Genomic DNA, 22,652 nt, shown 5'->3' with positions numbered 1-22,652 from the left:
TGTAATTGGTAGGCCTCTTTCCCCAACCTGGCCACCAACCAGTGGTAAGCCAAATGGTAGGCCTCTTTCCACAACCAGGCCACCAACCAGTGGTAATGTAAATGGTAGGCCTCTTTCCCCAACCAGGCCACCACCAACTAGTGGTAACCCAAATGGTAGGCCTCTTTCCCCAACCAGGCCACCACCAACTAGTGGTAATGTAAATGGTAGGCCTCTTTCCCCAACCAGGCCACCACCAACTAGTGGTAAGCCAAATGGTAGGCCTCTTTCCACAACCAGGCCACCAACCAGTGGTAATGTAAATGGTAGGCCTCTTTCCCCAACCAGGCCACCAACCAGTGGTAACCCAAATGGTAGGCCTCTTTCCCCAACCAGGCCACCACCAACCTGTGGTAATGTAAATGGTAGGCCTCTTTCACCAACCAGGTCAACACCAACCTAATAATGGGGCAAAAAACCTAACCAAGCCGCAATGTAAAAGCAGCCCCTAATACACCCCCCCCCCCCCCCCCCCATTACCAATAGGGGACGCTTTACCCCCAAACGGTGATGTAAAGGGGGCTTCATCTCCCCACCAGCCAAGTAAAGTACTATTCTCACCATCCACCAATGTAGAGGTGACTCCTTCCCCCTCCTAATGGATGCCAGTGTAGATGGTGGCTTCCTTCTCACCGGGTGCCAACCACCTAGTCACACAGTCACTTTAATGCCAAAATCTATCTAGGCACTAGGGGCTGTGCGACCCTTGCATCATTTTTAAAAAATAAAAATTAGTGCCTGTAGACACCACGCCTTACCATGCCCCCTTGCGATCGCCCCACCCAACCCACATTACAGCAACACCATCAACTACAAAGGAGAACAGAAGCCATTTTTGCCACGTATCTCCTGCTCATTGTGTGGTTGCCCATCCTGCAGCTCCAGTGTGAGCACCACCACGTTTGAATCTAAAAAAAATGAAGCTGCTACTTGTCTATTCCAGTCTGCTCCCTAAATCTAAAGAATTTAGAAGGCCACTACGGAGAAATTCATTTTTGAAATCTCTCAAAGTCCAAAACGGAGGAGGACCCCATAGCTCCATTCAGCAGAGGAAAAAATACAGTGTGGCTCTGTTAGGAAGCATGTGTGGTCCACACTTGCTCCACTCACACCCTCCGGGCCCAGATGAAGAGCGTCCCACACAGCACATAGGCTAAAGATCAGCCCGAGTACGGTTCAGAGACGAAAGACGAGGCCCTAGGCATGGGCACAAAGGACTGGAGGAAAATAGCAGACAAGCCGGGATCTGTACATACCTAATGGAGCTGCAAGAAAAAAGAAGAACAAGGAGGAGGAGAGAAGACAAAACACAAAGCGTGCAGAGATGTGATCTAAATGAACCCCGATACCCAAAGGATCTGCAGAATGTTTTCATGATTTGCTGGACACCTCCGCCTGGCAGCTGAGGACAGAATGCTTCCAGATGTGCACTGCTGTGAAAGATCTCCCCCATACACGCTCACACCCGCTAGCCAGCCGGTGCCAGGGGCTAAGGCTGAAGAAATAAAAAATGACAAAGAAATACCAAGAGAGAAGAAAAAAAAAAGGGGGGAGCGGGGGTGGAAGAGTCCGTCTGGAAAGAAAGTGATTTTTATAAAGAAAAAAAAAAGGCAGGATGTGACTGGCAAGTAGGAAGACCACATTTGATGACAGCCATAGCCAAGGGGCTTTTTCCTCCACCCGTCCACCACAGTACTGTAAATACAGGAAAACCCGCTCGCTCCCTTCCCTTTTGAAGCCAGAACTGGAGAGCATGCGAAAGCACACCCTTGGCGCTGCCATTTCACGCTCCGCGAGCCCCTGGATCCCCGCGGTGAGGCTGGCACAGCCGGGTCAATGAGCATGCTTTCCCTACTGCAAGAAGAGTCGTCTTCTCGCTCCGTCTGGCCCAAATCAAAATGCGGTTTCCGGAACCAAGGGACAACCTGTCACATGTGGGTACATCAGGCAGGCTGGTGGAAGGGAGGCCAGCAGTCTCCCGAATTAGATTTTTTTTTTTTTTTTCACTTCTTTCCACTGGAGGAGCGAGGGTAGAAACACAAAAAACTTTCCAGCACTCGCGTTAGAGGGTTTTCACTGGCACCATGAGAAATAAACAGGCTGAGAACATAAAACCAGTGCCAGCGGTCCATTTATAGCCATACATAGTCCATGCCAGCACTTGTCCCACGCTTGTCTGGATAGAATCATTCTACAGCCATGATGAAAGCATCTGCAGTGCCGAAGAAAACCTTCAGTTATACAAAAGCGACTGCGGTTGAGGAATTTAAAGCTCAACTCCAGGCAGATATGAAAGATCCAAATAAAAGCGGCTCTATTAATAAATTCTTTGGGGGTTTTTTTTTTTGGGGGGGGGGGGGGGTTTAATGCAAGCACCTGGATTGGACTTTGTATCGGCCTTCTGAAATTCCGAATACAGCCGCACTCAAGACTGGAAGGCAGTTCGGAAAGCTGCTTAGAAAACAAACATGTTGATAGGAGCAGAGAGTTGACCTCATCGGTCTACTGCTTTTTCACTGTCCAGTCAACAGGCGAGGGTGTGGACAAAAGAAAGTATTTCTCAGTTGTAAGTGGTGTCTTAAGTTATACTTACCCATGTTCCTTGCCGAAAATAGCAATTATTAGACTGGGGTAGGCTGGCAAGTTGAACTGGATAGTTCTATTTTTTAGTAAGGTGGTGTCTTCTGCCTGGCTGAGATGAATAGATCTCGGGACTGGTTGGACAGCGTAGAAATCCTTTGGCAGGTAAACCACCTCCCATACTTTGTAGCCAGGGTTGGCCTGGAGTGAAGCTTTAATGGGAATCTTCTGTAGGAAAAAAGGGGGAAGGAGGCTACCTATTGAGCTTCATGTTACTAAGAGTGAAGGTTAACCGAAACACCCCAAGTCAACAGGTGAGGGTGTGGACAAAAAGGATTTCTCAGATGTAATTGGTGTCTGCTGCCTGACTGAGATGAATAGATCTCAGGACTGGTTGGACAGTGTAGAAATCCTTTGGCAGGTAATACTTTGTATTTAGTCTGTGTAGCCAGGGTTGGCCTGGAGTGAAGCTTTAATGGGAAGCTTCTGTAGGAAAATAGTATCATGAAGCTCTAGGTAGCCTCCTTCCCCCTAAGAAGAGTGAAGGTCAACCGAAACGCCCCAAGCCAAAAGATGCTCTTAACCCTCTCCAGTTTATAGGCAACTTTAGACTATATGGTAAAACGTAAATGACCCCCACCACTGGACATATATACGTTCATGGGGTCTCCAGTGAAGGGTTCTGCTAATACGCCATCATACAAAACGCATTGTAGACAATTGTGCTTTTCCAACCTTGTGTCAGTTTGGTGAAGACCCTTTTTCTGATCCACCATAACTGCCTCCATTATAGACATGAATGACCAGTTTGGGGTGTCTTGTACAGAACTCTGACCTCCACCCTTGGGATGAAATGGAACCCCGATGGTGAGTCAGGTCTGCTCATCTATCAGTACCAGACCTCAAAAAACGGGCACAAAGACACCCTCTAAAATCTTGTGGAAAAAGTCTAAGAGTGGAGGAGGTTACAGCCACAAAAGGGGGAAACCTAATAAGGGCCTTAAATGGAGTTGCGCGCGCAACTCCACAGTAATAGTTTGTTGTGTAACCCATTTCAAAACCATGGCTATTACTGTGGAGTTGCATGTTATTGTATTTCCCCCTTTGTGGCTGTAACATCCTCCACTCTTCTCAGGAGACTTTTCACAAGATTTTGGAGGGTGTCTTTGTGCCTGTTTTTAAGGTCGGGTACTGATGTTAGACGAGAAGACCTGGCTCTCGTGTTGGGCCCCAAAATAAAAGACCAGGCTCACGATTGGCATTCCAATTCATCCGAAAGGTGTTCAGTAGGGTTCAGGTCAGGGCTCTGCAGGAAACTTGCGTTCCTCCTCCCATCACATCTAGGACCTAGCCATGGTTTTGGAATGGGTTACCCAACAAACTAACTCCTAGATGTGATGGGAGGAGGAACTCTTGTCCTGCAGAGCCCTGACCTCAACCCTACTGAACACCTTTCGGATGAATTGGAATGCCAATCGTGTGCCTGGTCTTTTATTTTGGGGCCCAGCCCAACACGAGAGCCAGGTCTGCTCATCCAACATCAGTACCAGACCTCAAAAACAGGCACAAAGACACCCTCCAAAATCTTGTGAAAAGTCTCCTGAGAAGAGTGGCTCACAATCAGCATTCCAATTCATCCGAAAGGTGTTCAGCAGGGTTGAGGTCAGTGCTCTGCAGGACACTCGAGTTCCTCCTCCCATCACATCTAGGAGTTAGCCATGGTTTTGGAATGGGTTACCCAACAAACTCCTAGATGTGATGGGAGGAGGAACTAGAGTGTCCTGCAGAGCACTGACCTCAACCCTACTGAACACCTTTCGGATGAATTGGAATGCCGATTGTGAGCCAGGTCTGCTCATACATCAGTACCAGACCTCAAACAGGCACAAAGACACCCTCCAAAACCTTGTGAAAAGTCTCCTGAGAAGAGTGGCTCACAATCTGCTTTCCAATTCATCCGAAAGGCGTTCAGTAGAGTTGAGGTCAGTGCTCTGCAGGACACTCGAGTTCCTCCTCCCATCACATCTAGGAGTTTGTTGGGTAACCCATTCCAAAAGCATGGCTAACTCCTAGATGTGATGGGAGGAGGAACTCTAGTGTCCTACAGAGCCCTGACCTCAACCCTACTGAACACCTTTCAGATGAATTGGAATGACGATTGTGAGCCACTCTTCTCAGGAGACTTTTCACAAGATTTTGGAGGGTGTCTTTGTGCCTGTTTGAGGTCTGATACTGACGTTGGATGAGCAGACCTGGCTCACAAAACAGGCACAAAGACACCCTCCAAAATCTTGTGAAAAGTCTCCTGAGAAGAGTGGCTCACAATCCGCATTCCAATTCATCCAAAAGGTGTTCAGTAGGGTTGAGGTCAGTGCTCTGCAGGACACTCAAGTTCCTCCTCCCATCACATCTAGGAGTTTGTTGGGTAACCCATTCCAAAACCATGGCTAACTCCTAGATGTGATGGGAGGAGGAACTAAAGTGTCCTACAGAGCCCTGACCTGAACCCTACTGAACACCTTTCGGATGAACTGGAATGCCGATCGTGAGCCTGGTCTTTTATTTTGGGGCCCAACACGAGAGCCAGGTCTTCTCGTCTAACATCAGTACCCGACCTCACAAATAGGCACCAATTCCCGCAGACACCATCCAAAATTTGGTGGAAAGCCTTCCCAGAAGAGTAGAGTATGTTATAGCCACAAAAGGGAGGCAACTAATAATGGCCAAACCAGATATCCAACAAGTTACTATAGGTGCGATGGTCAGGTGTCCACAAGCTTTTGGCTATAGTGTATATTTAACCCCCCCTCCCGAGAACACTTTAATGAAACAGATGGGACACGGTTCAAAGACGTCCACATTTACCCTTCAAAGAGCCAACTGTATTAAAAAAAAAAAAAAAAAAAACTCCACACATGAAACACCAATGCTTGCCTTAAGATAGTCCACACAAATTAGGTTTTTGAACGAAATCCACCTTTCATATAGTTCCCACAGTCTAAGCAATACAAATCATTACTACTGCAAGAGGAAGGGGGGAGAGTTTACATTTATTGCAGTGCCCTGGGCTGCAATAAACCTTACCGTGACCCTAAACTGCAGAAACCCTTCTACTTAACAGGCCATGAGCCCCGCTAAGGGGAATACTTGAGATGTACTCCACACTGCTGCGTGAGCACATTTCACACAAGACTGGTGAGAAACATAGGCACTTTAATTATACCGAAGGACTTAATACAGAACAGAAAGCAGGTCTCATTATTTACATTTCCTGCTCGGAATGTCTACCGAGACAACTTTCTTTAAACTTGTTTTTATATCTGAGAAGAACTAATGAGATCTATAGAGGTCTTCTACGGCTAAAAATATTTCAACGAAACAAGTCATTTGCATATAGGCAGCAAGCTTGACCTCGGACACAATTCAGTTGTACTAGTGGACGGACGACGGCAAAAAGGACCTTTCATAGGAACATGAATTTGTACCTGAGCATTGCATCTGCTAAAAAACCAAAAAGGTATGTGGACTTCCCTCCAATTGAGTCTAGTTGTTTCCAGTGATGGGTACTGGTATTACTCCATCATACAAAGACATTGTAGACAATTGTTTTTGCAACCTTGTGGTAACAGTTTGGTGAAGACTTTTCTGTTTCAGCATGAATGTGCCCCTGTGTACAAAGTCAGCTCCACAAGGACATGGTTTGACCAGTTTGGTGTGGAGGAACTTGTGTCCTGCACAGAGCCCTGACCTCAACCCTAACTTTGGAAGACCTACGCTATAAGGTCTTCTGTAGGATTAAGGACAGGTACTGATAGCGTAGGTCTTCCAAAGTTACGGTTGAGGTCAGGGCTCTGTACAGTACACTAGAGTTCCTCCAGGATCACAAACCAACTGAGCACCTTTTGAGATGAGAGGACCTCATCCCAAATGTGTTCTGTAGGGTTAAAGACAGGTACTGGAGGAACATGAGTGTACTGATGAGGACCTCATCCCAAAGGTTTTCTGTAGGGTTAAGGACAGGTACTGATAAACGAGAAGACCTTATACCATAGGTCTTCCAAAGTTACGGTTGAGGTCAGGGCTCTGTACAGTACACACTTGAGTTCCTCCAGTACCGGTCTTTAACCCTACAGAACACCTTTGGGATGAGGTCCTCATCTCAAAAGGTGCTCAGTTGGTTTATGATCCTGGAGGAACTCGAGTGTACTGTACAGAGCCCTGACCTCAACCCCAACTTTGGAAGACCTATGGTATAAGGTCTTCTCTTTATCAGTACCTGTCCTTAACCCTACAGAAAACCTTTGGGATGAGGTCCTCATCAGTACACTCATGTTCCTCCAGTACCTGTCTTTAACCCTACAGAACACATTTGGGATGAGGTCCTCTCATCTCAAAAGGTGCTCAGTTGGTTTATGATCCTGGAGGAACTCGAGTGTACTGTACAGAGCCCTGACCTCAACCCCAACTTTGGAAGACCTATGGTATAAGGTCTTCTCTTTATCAGTACCTGTCTTTAACCCTACAGAACACCTTTTGGGATGTGGTCCTCTCATCTCAAAAGGTGCTCAGTAGGTTTGTGATCCTGATGGATGAGAATACCTTATACCGTAGGTCTTCCAAAGTTAGGGTTGAGGTCAGGGCTGTGTACAGTACACTCGAGTTCCTCCAGGATCTCAAACCTACTGAGCATCTTTGAGATGAGAGAACCTCATCCCAAAGGTGTTCTGTAGGGTTAAGGACAGGTACTGATGGACGAGAACACCTTTGGGATGAGGTTCTCTCATCTCAAAGGTGCTCAGTAGGTTTGAGATCCTGGAGGAACTCGAGTGTACTGTACAGAGCCCTGACCTCAACCCTAACTTTGGAAGACCTATGATATAAGGTCTTCTCGTCCATCAGGATCACAAACCTACTGAGCACCTTTCGAGATGAGAGGACCTCATCCCAAAAGGTGTTCTGTAGGGTTAAAGACAGGTACTGATAAACGAGAAGACCTTATAGCGTAGGTCTTCCAAAGTTGGGGTTGAGGTCAGGGTTCTGTGCAGTACACTCGAGTTCCTCCAGGATCACAAACCTACTGAGCACCTTTTGAGATGAGAGGACCTCATCCCAAAGGTGTTCTGTAGGGTTAAAGACAGGTACTGGAGGAACGCGAGTGTACTGTACAGAGCCCTGACCTCAACCCTAACTTTGGAAGACCTACGGTATAAGGTCTTCTCGTCCATCAGTACCTGTTCTTAACCCTACAGAACACCTTTGGGATGAGGTCCTCTCATCTCAAAAGGTGCTCAGTAGGTTTGATATCCTGGAGGAACTCTAGTGTACTGTACAGAGCCCTGACCTCAACCCTACTGAACACCTTTGAGATGAATTGGAATGCTAATGTTGAGCCAGGTCTTCTCCACCATCAGTACCTGTAGGGTCCTGTTCATATTATACCATACAAAAAGGGATTGTAGACAATTGTGCTTTTCTGTTCCAGCATGAATGTGCCCCTGTGTACAAAGCCAGCTCCACAAAGACATGGTTTGACCAGTTTGGTCAGTTTGGTGTGGAGGAACTCAAGTGTTCTACACAGAATCCTGACCTCAACCCTAAGGTATTCTCATTCAACATGAGTACCTGCTCCTAACACTATGGAACTTTTTTGGGGATCAGGTCTTCTCATTCCAAAGGTGTTCAGTAGGATTGAGGTCATGAGGAACTTGTGTCCTGCACAGAACCCTGATCTCAACCCTACTGAATACTTTGGAATGAATTGGAACACCGGTTGAAGGCTCGATAAACCACTTTGTCTTCTACCATCACCATGTTTCTACCTTTCTACCCTACTGAACACCAGATTATAGGCCAGGTCTTTCTTTGCTGCCAAATGTGGGGATTGATTTGTGAAGTCAGGTCTTCTCATCCAACATCAGTACCTAACCACACAAAATCGGTACAAATTCCCATAAACACCTTCCAAAACCTTGTGAAAAGAACTCCCAAAAAGAAGAATGGTATAGCTGCAAAGGAGGGCAATTCCAAAATGGACTTTAGAATGGGAGGTCTAACAACCTCATATGGGTGTGTTGGTCAGATGGCCATATAGTGTATAGATATCAGGGGCGGACTGACAACTCATGAGGCCCCTGGGCAATAGGGGATCATGGGGCCCATGTCCTTGCCCGCACAAAGCACCTCCAAAAAAGCCTATTAAAAAGGTACAAGGGGCATTTCATGGGGCCCTCTACTGACCCCAGGCAGTGCCCGAATGGTCAGTCCCTGATAGAGATACATTTAGGCTCACTGTAGGCCCAATGGCTAATGCCATGTTGTCATAGTTTTCGGTGTCAAAGCAGATTATCTTGGCAGGTAGGAGAAAAATGTGTGAATAATTTACGTCGAACCTGGTCAAATACTTCCAAAATAAAAGTCAGCTCCAAAGTAATAGCCGGGAACAAATGTGACACCAGTTATGAACATCAGTGCCAGAAAGTACTGATGGCCAAGAGATCACTTCACCCTACAGTACTTGTATAGCGTTGCAACTGGGTGGTGAAATGGGGGTTCCAGCATGCAGAAGTGGGATATGTCATGGACCCACATGACTTGAGGATCTGGGTTCAATCCTGGGACAGTTCCACAGTATCTAGGCAGTTGAGGAGGCTCTTAATGACCTGGTCACCGAACTGGTTTTGTGTCGCCGTGGCAAAACAGGAAATGTTGAGCCCAGTTTTACGTGTAGTTGGACATCTTGATAAAGCAAGGCACCAAGCATTACTCTGTAGGAGGATGTTACGCCAGGCATTAAGAGGAGCACAAACTACCAGATGGATGAGCTATCCGTTCAGGAAGTCGGGAATTACTGGATTCCTGAGCTGACAACGTTGCACCTGCTGAGTGTACATGGTCAACCCTGCCCGGGATCTTCTCTGCTGGATTACAGAACTCTGCCTTGGGGAATGTAGTTCTCGGGGGCCAAGCTTAGCTCAATAGAAATGGACTTCTCATTGATACTCCTAGTAGCTGCCCCTTTTGCAGGCATGGTGATGTCACAGGGAGTAATAAAAGCGGTTTCTAGCTAAAGGAGCAACAAAATAAATTAGAGGGAGATTTGGGTCATACCTATACAATCCCTTCAAATGTTCCAACACAATCAGCTTTAATAATGCTTTGTATGGTTGCAGTTTGGCAAGACCAGGGTTATGGTTGAACTCAACAATGCTGCCCTCCCACCATCGCGGAGGCACTTACATGTGATGAAGTAGTCCTGGCCCTTTTTGAACTCCAGGCCCATGTAATTTGGGCTGAACTCCTGGAACTTAATGGTGAATCGAAACTCTTTATCCGGCTGGTTGCATGTAACCAAGACATTGGGATCCATAACGGTGCTGCAGGATTCAGCCTGTTCTTTGCGAACCATGTACAGCTTGTAATACTCATAAGGCCGCGATGGCTCCCCCTTGGGGCAAATAATGTCCAATCGGTCTCCGATCGCTGGGTATATAACCAAGCCCTTTCCTGGTAGGAACCTGCAAAGGAAATGAGAACCATCATTAGGTCATGCCTCGGTTTTTTTGCCTGATTTTCTCTTCTTCTCTTGGTACCAACCCACATATCACCAGTACAGCCATCGCCTTCTAAGCTCCCATCTTAGTACCAACCCACATATTATCACCAGTACAGCAATCACCTTCTAAGCTCCCATCTTGGTACCAACCCACATATCACCAGTACAGCAATCGCCTTCTAAGCTCCCATCTTGGTACCAACCCACATATCACCAGTACAGGAATCGCCTTCTAAGCTCCCATCTTGGTACCAACCCACATATTATCACCAGTACAGCAATCACCTTCTAAGCTCCCATCTTGGTACCAACCCACATATCACCAGTACAGCAATCACCTTCTAAGCTCTCATCTTGGTACCAACCCACATATTATCACCAGTACAGCAATCACCTTCTAAGCTCCCATCTTGGTACCAACCCACATATTATCACCAGTACAGCAATTGCCTTCTAAGCTCCCATCTTGGTACCAACCCACATATCACCAGTACAGCAATCGCCTTCTAAGCTCCCATCTTGGTACCAACCCACATATTATCACCAGTACAGCAATCGCCTTCTAAGCTCCCATCTTGGTACCAACCCACATTATCACCAGTTCAGCAATCACCTTCTAAGCTCCCATTTGTTACCATACGATCACACCTTTCGCCATTTCCCACATTGCACCACACCTCCTGCTACTTCATGACACTCTTCAACCACACGGTCCATGTACAGCTTGTACTGCTTAAAAGCAGTCACAGGATGATTGCAAGGGGATGGGCCAACAAGCAGAGAAATCAGAGATGAAGTGAGGATATCTGGAACATCAAATGCCGGCAGCAAGGAAGTAGCAGCGCAAAATCCACAAACTCCCGAGTGCTGCAGGGATGTGTAATGGGGTTTGGCATTTGGATGGCACCCAACATAATCAAAACCTGTATGGAAACTAGGTGTGGGCATGCCCCGGGCTTTACAGAGGCACCTGGCATCCAACAGGAAAGTAAGTGAGAAATTTGTAAGGTCTGTGCTGCTCCAAGTAGGTCAGATATGAGAAAACAAAATTAAAAAGCATACAGGGGAACAGGTTTTACGACATCTATTGAGGATACGGAGCAGGCGGTCACATCGCAACTGTCCTCGAGTTGGCCAACGTATTCAGGTGATGGGCCCCCGTGTGTATGCGGATCAGAAGGCAGGCATGCTGCAGACACCTTCAATGGCTGGCATACCACTGGGGACATGGACTTGTGGCAGAAGATGGCAAAAAAAAAAAAGTCTTGACAAACCTCTAAAGCCTTCTGTGAAGGTGCATTCATCCATCAAGTCTTAACGGAACCCTTTAATCCCAAACGGCTACCAGTTGGCCAATGGGCTGCTTATCGGGGCATGCCTCCTGCAAACCCAGCTGACCAATGGCCAACAGCATAACTGACAAATCTGCTGAAAATACAACACCGGACCTTGGTATTGTCAGACCTCAAACAGATATGCGGCTACTGGTAGGATCTCCAAGGTGTAAATAAAATAAAAATAAATAAAGTTGACCCGATCAACAAAAATAATTCTCAAGATGACTGTATACAACCAAACATTATGTCAAGCGAACTGAAAAACCGATGTAGAGTTTGCATACAATGAATCAATCTGTTCTGCCAGACTGAGGAACCTCTACCAGCCAGTGAGGCCAGATCTTGGACCTCCCAGAAGACGTCACTGCAGTTATGGAATACGCCATCACCCAGGGCACTTTGCATCCCTATGAATGGACAACACAGTGTCCTCACCAGTGTATCACATGAACCATGCTTACTGGGTGGTAGACGCCCAACAGAGAACAAAGCAACGGGGGACCAAATGGGTCTCCATTGTGTCCAACTCTCAGCATGGTTATACAGGGGCCAACAAGAGATTGGCAGAACATATCCATCTACCACCCAAAACACACTCTCCGCTCCTCACAAGACCTCCTACACTCTAGTTCCCTGGTCTCCTCCTCCCATGCCCGTCTCCAGGCCACCCCCCTCTGTCATTCCCTCCACTGGCTCCCGATTGCCCAACTCATTAATTTCAAACTACTAACACAGACATACAAAGCTATTCACAACGCTGCCCCAAACTACCTCACCGACCCGATACCCAAATACCACCCAACCCGTACTCTTCACTCCTCACAAGACCTCCTACTTTCTAGTTCCCTGGTCTCCTCCTCCCATGCACAACTCCAGGTCTTCCCTCATCCTCTGGAACTCACTACCCCAATCCAGACTGTCACCTACCCTCACCTTTAGGCGCACCCTGAAAACCCATCTCTTCAGAGAAGCCTACCCCACCCCCTGCTAACCTGCCGACCTCCTCCACTCTTCCCACCACTCCATCCACCACAGCTATTTCCTCCTGTACCACTATCCCCTCCCTCCTAGATTGTAAGCTCCAAGGAGCAGGGCGCTCGAACCCCTCGTGTATTGTATGGTCTCATGTTCTGTTCCCCACTATAATGTACAGCGCTGAGCAAACTGTTGGTGCTATATAAATACTGTATAATAAGTACCCAAACCTTCCTTAAGTAAAAACATATTTAAGCTGGACACGTTCCATGTGGGTTTTCATGCGTTTTGCACACGTTACCAACAAATTACATGATTTCTGCCTGTTATAACAAGGAATTAAGATGAACTACAAACGTCCCATGGTAAAGTGTAGAAGAACATAGGGTAGGAAAGAGTTGGACCATCTGCCAAGTTTGTGTTGCTGGCTTTGTCCTCCACTGAGGAGATTCACCCTTGTGTCCTGATGACCATATAGTCTCCCTGACCAAGAGACGAGGGAATGGTAATTGGGACAAAATGGTTTGGAGACAACCAAACATGGGAATACGCCTCACTTTTCCAAATTAGAGAGGAAATTTTTTCAAAGTAAAGGGGAACACCCCCCCCCCCCCCCCAGTGAGGATACAAGCATCAAAAAATGGTGTCCTGTAGCTCCACACCAGGACAGACCCATTTCCATACCTAGCACAGTCAGTTAGAAACAGGAACGGGGGTTCTTTCCAAGGAAAACTGGTGGGATTCCTGGGAATCAGAGTTATACAGCTCAGAAATTGCACCGGGCTTAAAGAACAAAGAAGGGACAATGTATCGTAGACGCCAGACTTAAGGTTCACATACACTTTCATCTTTGGTCTTGACGCACAGGACAGAATCTACAGGCTTCATCAAGACAACGGTCGCAGAGCACCAAGAATCTGGCCCATAAATCGACACAAACTTTCTATATGAAAAAAAAACATTTAATTAAAAGCAAGTTCCCACCAAAATTTATGATACAACATGCAGGACAGGGCGAGCACATGCCCTACTTTGATCCTATGGAACATTGAGCACGCTTTGTGTCCTACAGAAAGAAGTGGTTAATATTTTACTCGGTTGGCAGACAGGAAGGCCTGGAGTCTTCTAGGTCTACATAAAAGATATATTTCTACACATAAATATATATATTGCAGTCTCCAGGGTAAGGGATAAAGCCTCGGCAGGGCGTCCCCAGCAGATTCAGACGCACAGCACAAAGGCCGTCTCACAAGAGCCTGTTAGCTCGGCACATTCCTCTCTGGCCGGTTCCTTGGGAGAGCTATCAGGTGGCAGGCCCCAATTTTCTTATTGTTCAGGGAGGTGTTTTCTGATGGGAAAGGTGAAGAGGGGATTTGTGAGGTCTGAAAAATGATCCCTCCAAGTTGGGTAAACAAGAATTGCTTTGTTACCAGGCAAGATTCACAAGCTGTGTGATAAATGTGTGCGTTTAATGTGTGTGCCGGCAAGGGTGGAGCGAGGAAGGAGAAAGACCCTACATATGAAGAGACCACTCGGGGTAAGAAAGCTGAAATATGAAGGGTGGCGCTGCTCATTCCAAGGGTGGAGGGGTGTGCAGAACATGCCGGCAGAAAGACCCTATAAAAAGCCCATTCGGGGCAGGAGAACGGATCTAAGAAGGGTGGTGCTGCCCACTCCAAGGGTGGAGTGTGCAAAACACGGCAGAAAGACCCTATAAAAAGCCCATTCGGGGCAGGAGAACTGATATGTGAAGGGTGGCGCTGCTCATTCCAAGGGTGGAGGGGTGTGCAGAGCAAGGAAGGAGAAAGACCCTATATATGAAGAGACCACTCGGGGTAAGAAAGCTGAAATATGAAGGGTGGCGCTGCTCATTCCAAGGGTGGAGGGGTGTGCAGAACATGCCAGCAGAAAGACCCTATAAAAAGCCCATTCGGGGCAGGAGAACTGGTATATGAAGGGTGGCGCTGCTCATTCCAAGGGTGGAGGGGTGTGCAGAGCAAGGAAGGAGAAAAACCCTATAAAAAGCCCATTCGGGGCAGGAGAACTGATATAAGGGTGGTGCTGCCCACTCCAAGGGTGGAGTGTGCAAAACACGGCAGGAAGACCCTATAAAAAGCCCATTCGGGGCAGGAGAACCGATATTTGAAGGGTGGTGGTGCTGCCCACTCCAAGGGTGGAGTGTGCAAAACACATCGGCAGAAAGGCCCTATAAAAAGCCCATTCGGGGCAGGAGATTTGATATATGAAGGGTGGTGCTGCTCATTCCAAGGGTGGAGGGGTGTGCAGAACATGCCAGCAGAAAGACCCTATAAAAAGCCCATTCGGGGCAGGAGAACTGATATTTGAAGGGTGCTGCTGCTCATTCCAAGGGTGCAGGGGTGTGCAGAACATGCCAGCAGTAAGACCCTATAAAAAGCCCATTTGGGGCAGGAGAACTGGTATATGAAGGGTGGTGCTGCCCACTCCAAGGGTGGAGTGTGCAAAACACGTCGGCAGAAAGACCCTAGAAAGAGCCCACCTTGGGGTAAAAAAACTGAAATACAAAGGGTGGCGTTGCTTGTTCCAAGGGTGGAGGTGCATGCAAAGCCTGGCAGGAGGAAGACCCCTATAAAGAGCCTACTCAAGGCAAGAAAACTAAAATATGAAGGGTGTTTCTGCTCGTTTTAGGGTGAAATGGTGTGCAGAACAAGGTAGGAGAAAGACCATATAAACAAGCCCACTTGGGACAAGCAGTACCACCTTCGTACTTCAGTTTTCTTGCTTCTTATAGGGACTCTCCTACCATGTTCTTCACACCAGTCCACCCTTGCCTCAAGTAGGCTCTTTAAAGGGACTGTAATGCAAAGGGTGTTACTTTTAATTCCAAGGGTGGAGGGGTGTGCAGAACTTGCCAACAGAAAGACCCTATAAAAAGCCCATTCGGGGCAGGAGAACTGATATGAAGGGTGGCGCTGCTCATTCCAAGGGTGGAGGGGTGTGCAGAACATGCCAGCAGTAAGACCCTATAAAAAGCCCATTCGGGGCAGGAGAACTGGTATATGAAGGGTGGTGCTGCCCACTCCAAGGGTGGAGTGTGCAAAACACGGCGGCAGAAAGACCCTAGAAAGAGCCCACCTTGGGGTAAAAAACTGAAATACAAAGGGTGGCGTTGCTTGTTCCAAGGGTGGAGGTGCATGCAGAGCATGGAAGGAGGAAGACCCCTATAAAAAAGCCTACTCAAGGCAAGAAAACTAAAATATGAAGGTTGTTTCTGCTCGTTTTAGGGTGAAATGGTGTGCAGAACATGGTAGGAAAAAGACCATATAAACAAGCCCACTTGGGACAAGCAGTACCACCCTTCGTTCTTCAGTTTCCTTGCCCTCTTATAGGGACTTTCTCCTGCCAAGGAAACTGAACGAAGGGTGGTACTGCTTGTACCACTGACTGGTGACATCTCAGCCCAGGGGTGGACTGACAACTCATGAGGCCCCCGGGCAATAGGGCATCATGGGGCCCCTGTGTTCCTGCCCAAACTCAAAAAAACCTATGAAAAAAAAGGTACCAGGAGAATCTCATGGGGCCCCCTACTGACCCCGGGCAGTGCCCGAGTTTCCAAATGGTCAGTCCGCCCCTGTCTCAACCTAAGCAAAGTCAAAGACTGGAGCTCAAGTATGGCTTTATGATAAAAAGGCATTTTCCCTGTAAAAATTTGACTGTTCCTGTATATAAATGACATCAGGAATTCATTCATGAACATTGGAAGTTACCGAAAGGTCCGCTTTAAAACAGAAAAAAAAAAAAAATCTTTGATACAAAACGGTTGTAAGAGTTGCCAGGACAGAACGTCAGACTGACAAGTTCATGAATATTAAAGCAGTATATTGGCACTTCTCTGGGGCTTTTGGCTCCTTTGGGGGTGGGAAAAAAATCTGTTGTGTGTGTCGGGAGGGGGGGGAGAACAAGGATCACCCTCAGTCTCCGCCTGGCAAAATCCCTTTCACGTCCCTGAACAGCTTTTGTTTTAGGATTTCCACGATTGTGCTGGGGTCTCTGAAGATGTGTTATCTCATTACGTTCCACAGCACTCAATGGCGGTCATTTGCATATGAGAGAGCCTAAACAAGCCCCCTCTCATGTCCCCGCAACTCCCCTTATCCCAATGAAGTGGGGAAGTTAACCATCAAAGGCGTATAATGCGGATTACATTCCTCGCCCATTCAGCCGCATAAAGACTGGCACAGAGGGGGTGGGACTGGGAGGGCGGTTGGCAACGGAGCAAGAGATGGAAATGAGATGAACAGAACCCACTAAATCTCCAAGAATAACTGGAGAGGAGTCATTCTCTAGCTTCATCTGAACTGAAACCTAAACAGGGGACCTCAATCCTACACTAGAGGTCATGAAATATACATACCATCTAAAGTACAGAAAACTTCTACACTAGGAGGTCACAGAATAGACAATACATATACAGTGCAAGAACTTCTCTCCTACACAATCCTACTCTAGAGGTCATGGAATACTTTAGATGTCCCATCTAAGGTACAAAGAAAGGTTCTCCGACACAAGACGTCATAGAATAGATGTTCCATCTAAAAAGGTACAGAGAACTCCTCCTACAAAAGCTTACACTAGGTCACGAAATAGACGTCCAACTAAGGTACTGAGAACTTTATTCCATGACCTCTAGTGCAGGAGAAAGGTTCTCTAGAGGTCATGGAATAGATGTCCAACTAAAGTGTAGAGAACTTTTCTCCTGCACTAGAGGTCATGGAATAAAGTTCTCCGTACTTTAGTTGGACGTCTATTTCATGGCCTCTAGTATAATATTTTGTAGGAGTTCTCTGTACTTTAGATGGACATCTAGTGTTGGAATACGGTAGATGTCCCATCTAAGGTACAAAAAGATTCTCCATGACCTCTAGAGTAGGATTGTGTAGGAGAGACGCTCTTGTACTTTATATGTATTGTCTATTGCGTGACCTTTAGTGTAGGCGAAATGTTCTCCATACTGTGGATTTCTTCTACACTAGAGGTCATGGAATAGATGTCCAACTAAAGTGTAGTTTAGAAGACGTCCAAAGTATGGAGAACATTTCTCCTACACTAAAGGTCACGCAATAGACAATGCATATACAGTACAAGAACTTTTCTTCTGCACAATCCTACTCTAGAGGTCATGGAATACTGTAGATGACCCATCTAAGGTACAAAGAAAGATTCTCCAACACAAGAAGTCATAGAATAGATGTCACATCTAAAAAAAAAAGTACAGAGAACTCCATCTATTCTATGACTTCTTGTGTTGGAGAATCTTACTTTGTACCTTAGATGGGACATCTACAGTATTCCATGACCTCTAGAGTAGGATTGTGTAGGAGAGAAGTTCTTGTACTGTACATGTATTGTCTATTGCGTGACCTTTAGTGTAGGAGAAATGTTCTCCATACTTTGGACGTCTTCTATACTAGAGGTCATGGAATAGATGTCCGACTAAAGTGTAGTTTAGAAGACGTCCAAAGTATGGAGAACATTTCTCCTACACTAAAGGTCACGGAATAGACGTCCAACTAAAGGGAAAAGAACTTTAATGTAGAATTGTGCAGGAGATTAAAAAAAAAAAAAAGTAGTACTTTAGTTGGATGTCTATTCCATGACAAGTTACTCATATCTTACACTAGGGCTCATGAAATGGATGTCCAGCTAAAGAACCTTTCTCCTACACAATCCTACACTACAGGTCATGGAATACTGTAGATGTCCCATCTAAGGTACAAAGAAAGATTCTCCGACACAAGATGTCATAAAATAGATGTCCCATCTAAAGTTAGAGCACTCCAACTAAAGTACAGAAAACTTCTAAACTAGAGGTCATGGCATAGACATCCCATCTAAAGTACTCAAGTGTAGGGGAACTTTAGATCGGACATCTATTCCATGACCTCTAGTGTAGGAGAACTTTAGATCGGATGTCTATTCCATGACCTCTAGTGTAGGAGCACTTTAGATCGGACGTCTATTCCATGACCTCTAGTGTAGAAGAAAAGGTCTGTTTATTTGGATGTCTATTCCATGACTTCTAGTGTAGGAGAAAGGTCTCTGTTCCTTGGTTGGAGGTCTATTCCATGACTTCTAGTGTAGGAGAAAGGTCTCTGTTCCTTAGTTGGAGGTCTATTCTAGGACTTATAGTGTAGGAGAAAATGTATCTGTTCTTTAGTTGGAGGTCTATTCCATGACTTTTAGTGTAGGAGAAAAAAAAAAGGTCTCTGTTCTTTAGTTGTAGGTCTATTCCATGACCTCTAGTGTAGGAGAAAAGTTCTCCTTACTTTAAATTGGAGTTCTCTATACCTATGAGGTCTATTCTTTGACATCTTGTGTAGGAGAATCTTTGTACCTTGAAATGGGACATTTACAGTATTCCATGACCTCTAGTGTAGGAGAAAGTTCTCCGTACTTTAATTGGTCGTCTATTCCATTACCCCTAGTGTAAGATCATGTAGGATACAAGTTACGTATATCCCACACAATATTGCACTAGGGGGTCATGGAATAGACATCAACTAAAAGTATGGAGAACTTTTCTCCTACGCTAGAGGTCATGGAATGGAATTCCCATCTACGATATAAAGAACGATTCTCCTACACAAAAGAGGTCATAGAACAAATGTCCCATCTAAAAAAGGTACAGAAAACTACCCTTACACAATCCTACACAAGAGGTCAACAAAATAGATGTCCCATCTAAAAAGGTATAGAGAACTCCTCCTATAAAAAAATTCTACAGACGAGGTCATAACAGACAACTGAAGTGCGGAGAACTTTTCTGCTAGAGGTCATGGAATTGATGTCCCATCTAAAAAAGGTACAAAAAAAACTACCATTACACAATCCTGCACAAGAGGTCATCAAGTAGATGTCCCATCTAAAAAGGTATAGAGAACTCCTCCATACTTCAGTTAGATGTCTGTTATGACCTTGAGTGTAGAATTTTATAGGAGAACTTTTCTGCTAGAGGTCATGGAATAGATGTCCCATCTAAAAAAAAAAAAAAAAAAGGTACCAAAACTACCCCTACTCAATCCTGCACAAGAGGTCATCAAATAGATGTCCCATCTAAAAAGGTATAGAGAACTCCTCCTATAAAATTCTACACTCAAGGCCATAACAGACATCTAACTGAAGTGCGGAGAACTTTTCTGCTAGAGGTCATGGAATAGATGTGCAGGATTGTGTAAGTAGTTTTTTGTACCTTTTTTTTTAGATGGGACATCTATTCCATGACCTCTAGCAGAAAAGTTCTCCTATAAACTTCTACACTCGAGGTCATAACAGACATCTAACTGAAGTATGGAGGAGTTCTCTATACCTTTTTAGATGGGATATCTGATGACCTCTTGTGCAGGATTGTGTAAGGGTAGTTTTTTGTACCTTTTTTTTTTTTTTTTTTTTAGATGGGACAAGAGGTCATCAAATAGATGTCCCATCTAAAAAAGGTATAGAGAACAACTCCTATAAAATTCTACACTCGAGGTCATAACAGACATCTAACTGAAGTGCGGAGAACGTTTCTGCTAGAGGTCATGGAAGAGATGTCCCATCTAAAGTACAGAGAACATTTCTCCTACAACAGGGGTAGGCAAATATCAGCCATCCTGCTGTTGCAAGAGCTATGTATCATGAGGTATTGCAAGGTCGGCAAGCACAAGCACCACTCAGATGTGATGGGACTTTTAGTTCCACAACAAATTTTGCCCAACACAATCTTACACTAGAGGTCATGGAATAGACGTCCCATCTAAAGTACGGATTTTTCGCCAACACTAGAAGTCATGAAATAGACATCCACTAAAGTACGGAGAATTTTTCTTCTACTCTAGAGGTCACGGAATAGAAGTCCCATCTAGAGGACAGAACATTTCTCCTACACCAGGGGTAGGCAAACTTTGGCCCTCCAGTTGTTGAAGAACAAGCCCCGTGAGGCATTGCAAGACTGAGAACCACAAGCAAGACTCCCAGAAGCACAATGGGACTTGTAGTTCTGCAACAGCTGGAGGGCCAAAGTTCACCAACCATGTCCAATGCAACCCTACACTAGAGATCAGGAAAGTCATCCCATCTAAAGTCAAGTTTATCTCCTACACATTCCTAAAGGAGAGGTCGTGAAATGGATGTCCCAACGTATGGAGATCATTTCTCCTATATCAGTTTTATCCAGGATTAGTGTAGCAAGAAGACAAATGCACAGCCATTGAAAATTCAGACGCATCATTCACTGATAAAGCAACCTTCTCATCTCAGTGATGCGGATCTCCTTCAGCCTCTTTGCAGCCACTTCATGTCTACATGAACTCCCAACGATGGCTGCATCGCATTTCACAAGGAGAAAACAGCAGACCATGCCTGTGTAATGCACGTTGTAGTAGCCACCACAGCTTGTGTGGTAGGGTGACAACCCAACAGTTACTCTATAACCCTTTGATACCCTATAACCGGTGTCAGACCCTCCTGGCAGGATCACCAGGGATTATTTCAATGAAAGCTGCATTAATAGGTCAGGAGGTTTCACTTATTGGGTTTCCTTCTACTTGGCTCTCTGGGTCATCTGCCTATACATGCGGAGGGTCAATATACGCCATCAAATGATACCGCCGACATCACATCCTACAGCACTTGAGCAAATAATGGCGGCACACTGCCGGAGAGAGGACAAAGCTCTGGATCACTGTGTGCTACAGCTTCTGTTCAAGGGGCGACCTGCTAAGATACGGGCCCAGGCTATACAAACCCGGCTCTGCCTCTTCCCCATCGCTTCGTCCATCCACAATGTCCATCTGTACCGGGTCTTTTATGGCAACGATGGTACAACAACTGGGGCGGAGAAGTATCTTTACTGTGAGAACCAAACACCGGCCCTGCTAATTAAAAAAAACCCCACCCAGAAGCCAGGATGGCAAGAATGAATGAGCTTATATACTTGAGACAAGTATGGCCCCATTGTCTAGGGTTAAAGGGTGACTCTTAATGGACTGTCCAAGACAAGGGCCAGGCAGAGCCTCCTTTGTGCCTCTGCTCCCTTGGCCCATTCAAGGGGCGCCCCCTTCCAGACACACATAAGCTCTCTTCTCTTTCACACACCGGCCCCTATTGATGTGCTTCTACACCCACCCACTTTGTGGCTTCTAAATGGATTTACAAGATGCACCAGCCAGGCAGAAACTGGTTTCCATAGTAATCCTGGCTCCTTTTCACCCTTTGCTGACCAAAATTCTCCCCCCTTCCCTCGTCGTCTTCACGGGTCCTTCTGATCAGCAGCTTATCACCTTCGTATAATGAAGGGTTTTCCCCATGGTACAGGCCTTCTAGTCTACATCAAAGCTAGGCTGTGGCCAGCTGCATCATCTCTCTCCTACCAGACGGGCCAATGAGGAAATCCGATCAGAAGACAGAAGGCATGTTCACGAAAAACCACAAAAGTAGATGTAACCCTTACCTGGATGACAGCTAAGTCTGTAGACCAAGTATTTATACACATTCGCATTTTTTGTTAGTTTCCGTATTCTGTGTGTCTATTTCTGCCAATCTCCTGCAGCCTCTTTGCAACCACTTCCTGCCTACATGCACTACAGCAGCAGCTGAATGGCACAGTGGGTTCCTGGTGGTGACAACAGTGGACCATGCATGTGTCATGCGCTAAAGCTGAACACCAGCAATTAGACAACCTACCCTTGCAGTGGGACCCGGTCTTACTGCAAGGGTTAAATGCTTTAGTCTAGGGGTGCAGGGATGAGGTGTAACACCTTATTTCTGGCTCTGGCAGGTTCTTCATCCAAGTAACTGGTCCAACACTGCCACCTTTCTAAAGGTGCTTCAGGCCAAGGTCTCACGCATGCCTTCACCACCGACAGTGCAGGGTCAGCTTCAAGGGACTATCCAAAGTTTCAAGCAGAAGAGAAGAGTGCTGGAGCCTTCTGGTCAGAGGATAGGCTCCAGCCTCGGACTTTGATGCCCACGGAGAGCAGAACGCTGGAGTCTTCCAGACCAAGGATAGGGTAAGTAACACGTTATCCCCGCACCCCTAAAGACCCCCCACTGCAAGGGAAGGTTTTGCCCAGTTTCCAAAGTTCAGCCTTAAAATGGCCACTTCTAAAAGCAGAAGAAGAAGAGGTAGATAGAACAAGTTATCCTTTGAA

At 46.1% G+C, this 22,652-nt stretch overlaps 1 protein-coding gene across 1 annotated transcript in view; it reads right to left on the bottom strand.

Moving 5' to 3' along the window:
• EFNB1 (ephrin B1) overlaps positions 1–22,652 on the bottom strand; it is a 133,310-nt gene that overhangs the window by 24,375 nt on the left and 86,283 nt on the right. The window contains exon 2 of the mRNA XM_089657427.1: positions 9,856–10,133. Coding sequence (XP_089513553.1) covers positions 9,856–10,133 — 278 coding nt within the window. The remainder of the gene's footprint in view (positions 1–9,855; positions 10,134–22,652) is intronic.

This window comes from Staurois parvus, unplaced genomic scaffold (assembly GCF_062004578.1).
Source record: "Staurois parvus isolate SC_StPar_1 unplaced genomic scaffold, SC_StPar_1.0 ptg000998l, whole genome shotgun sequence".
NCBI classification, from domain to species: Eukaryota; Metazoa; Chordata; class Amphibia; order Anura; family Ranidae; genus Staurois; species Staurois parvus.
This window is presented reverse-complemented; position numbering and strand designations above follow the sequence as displayed.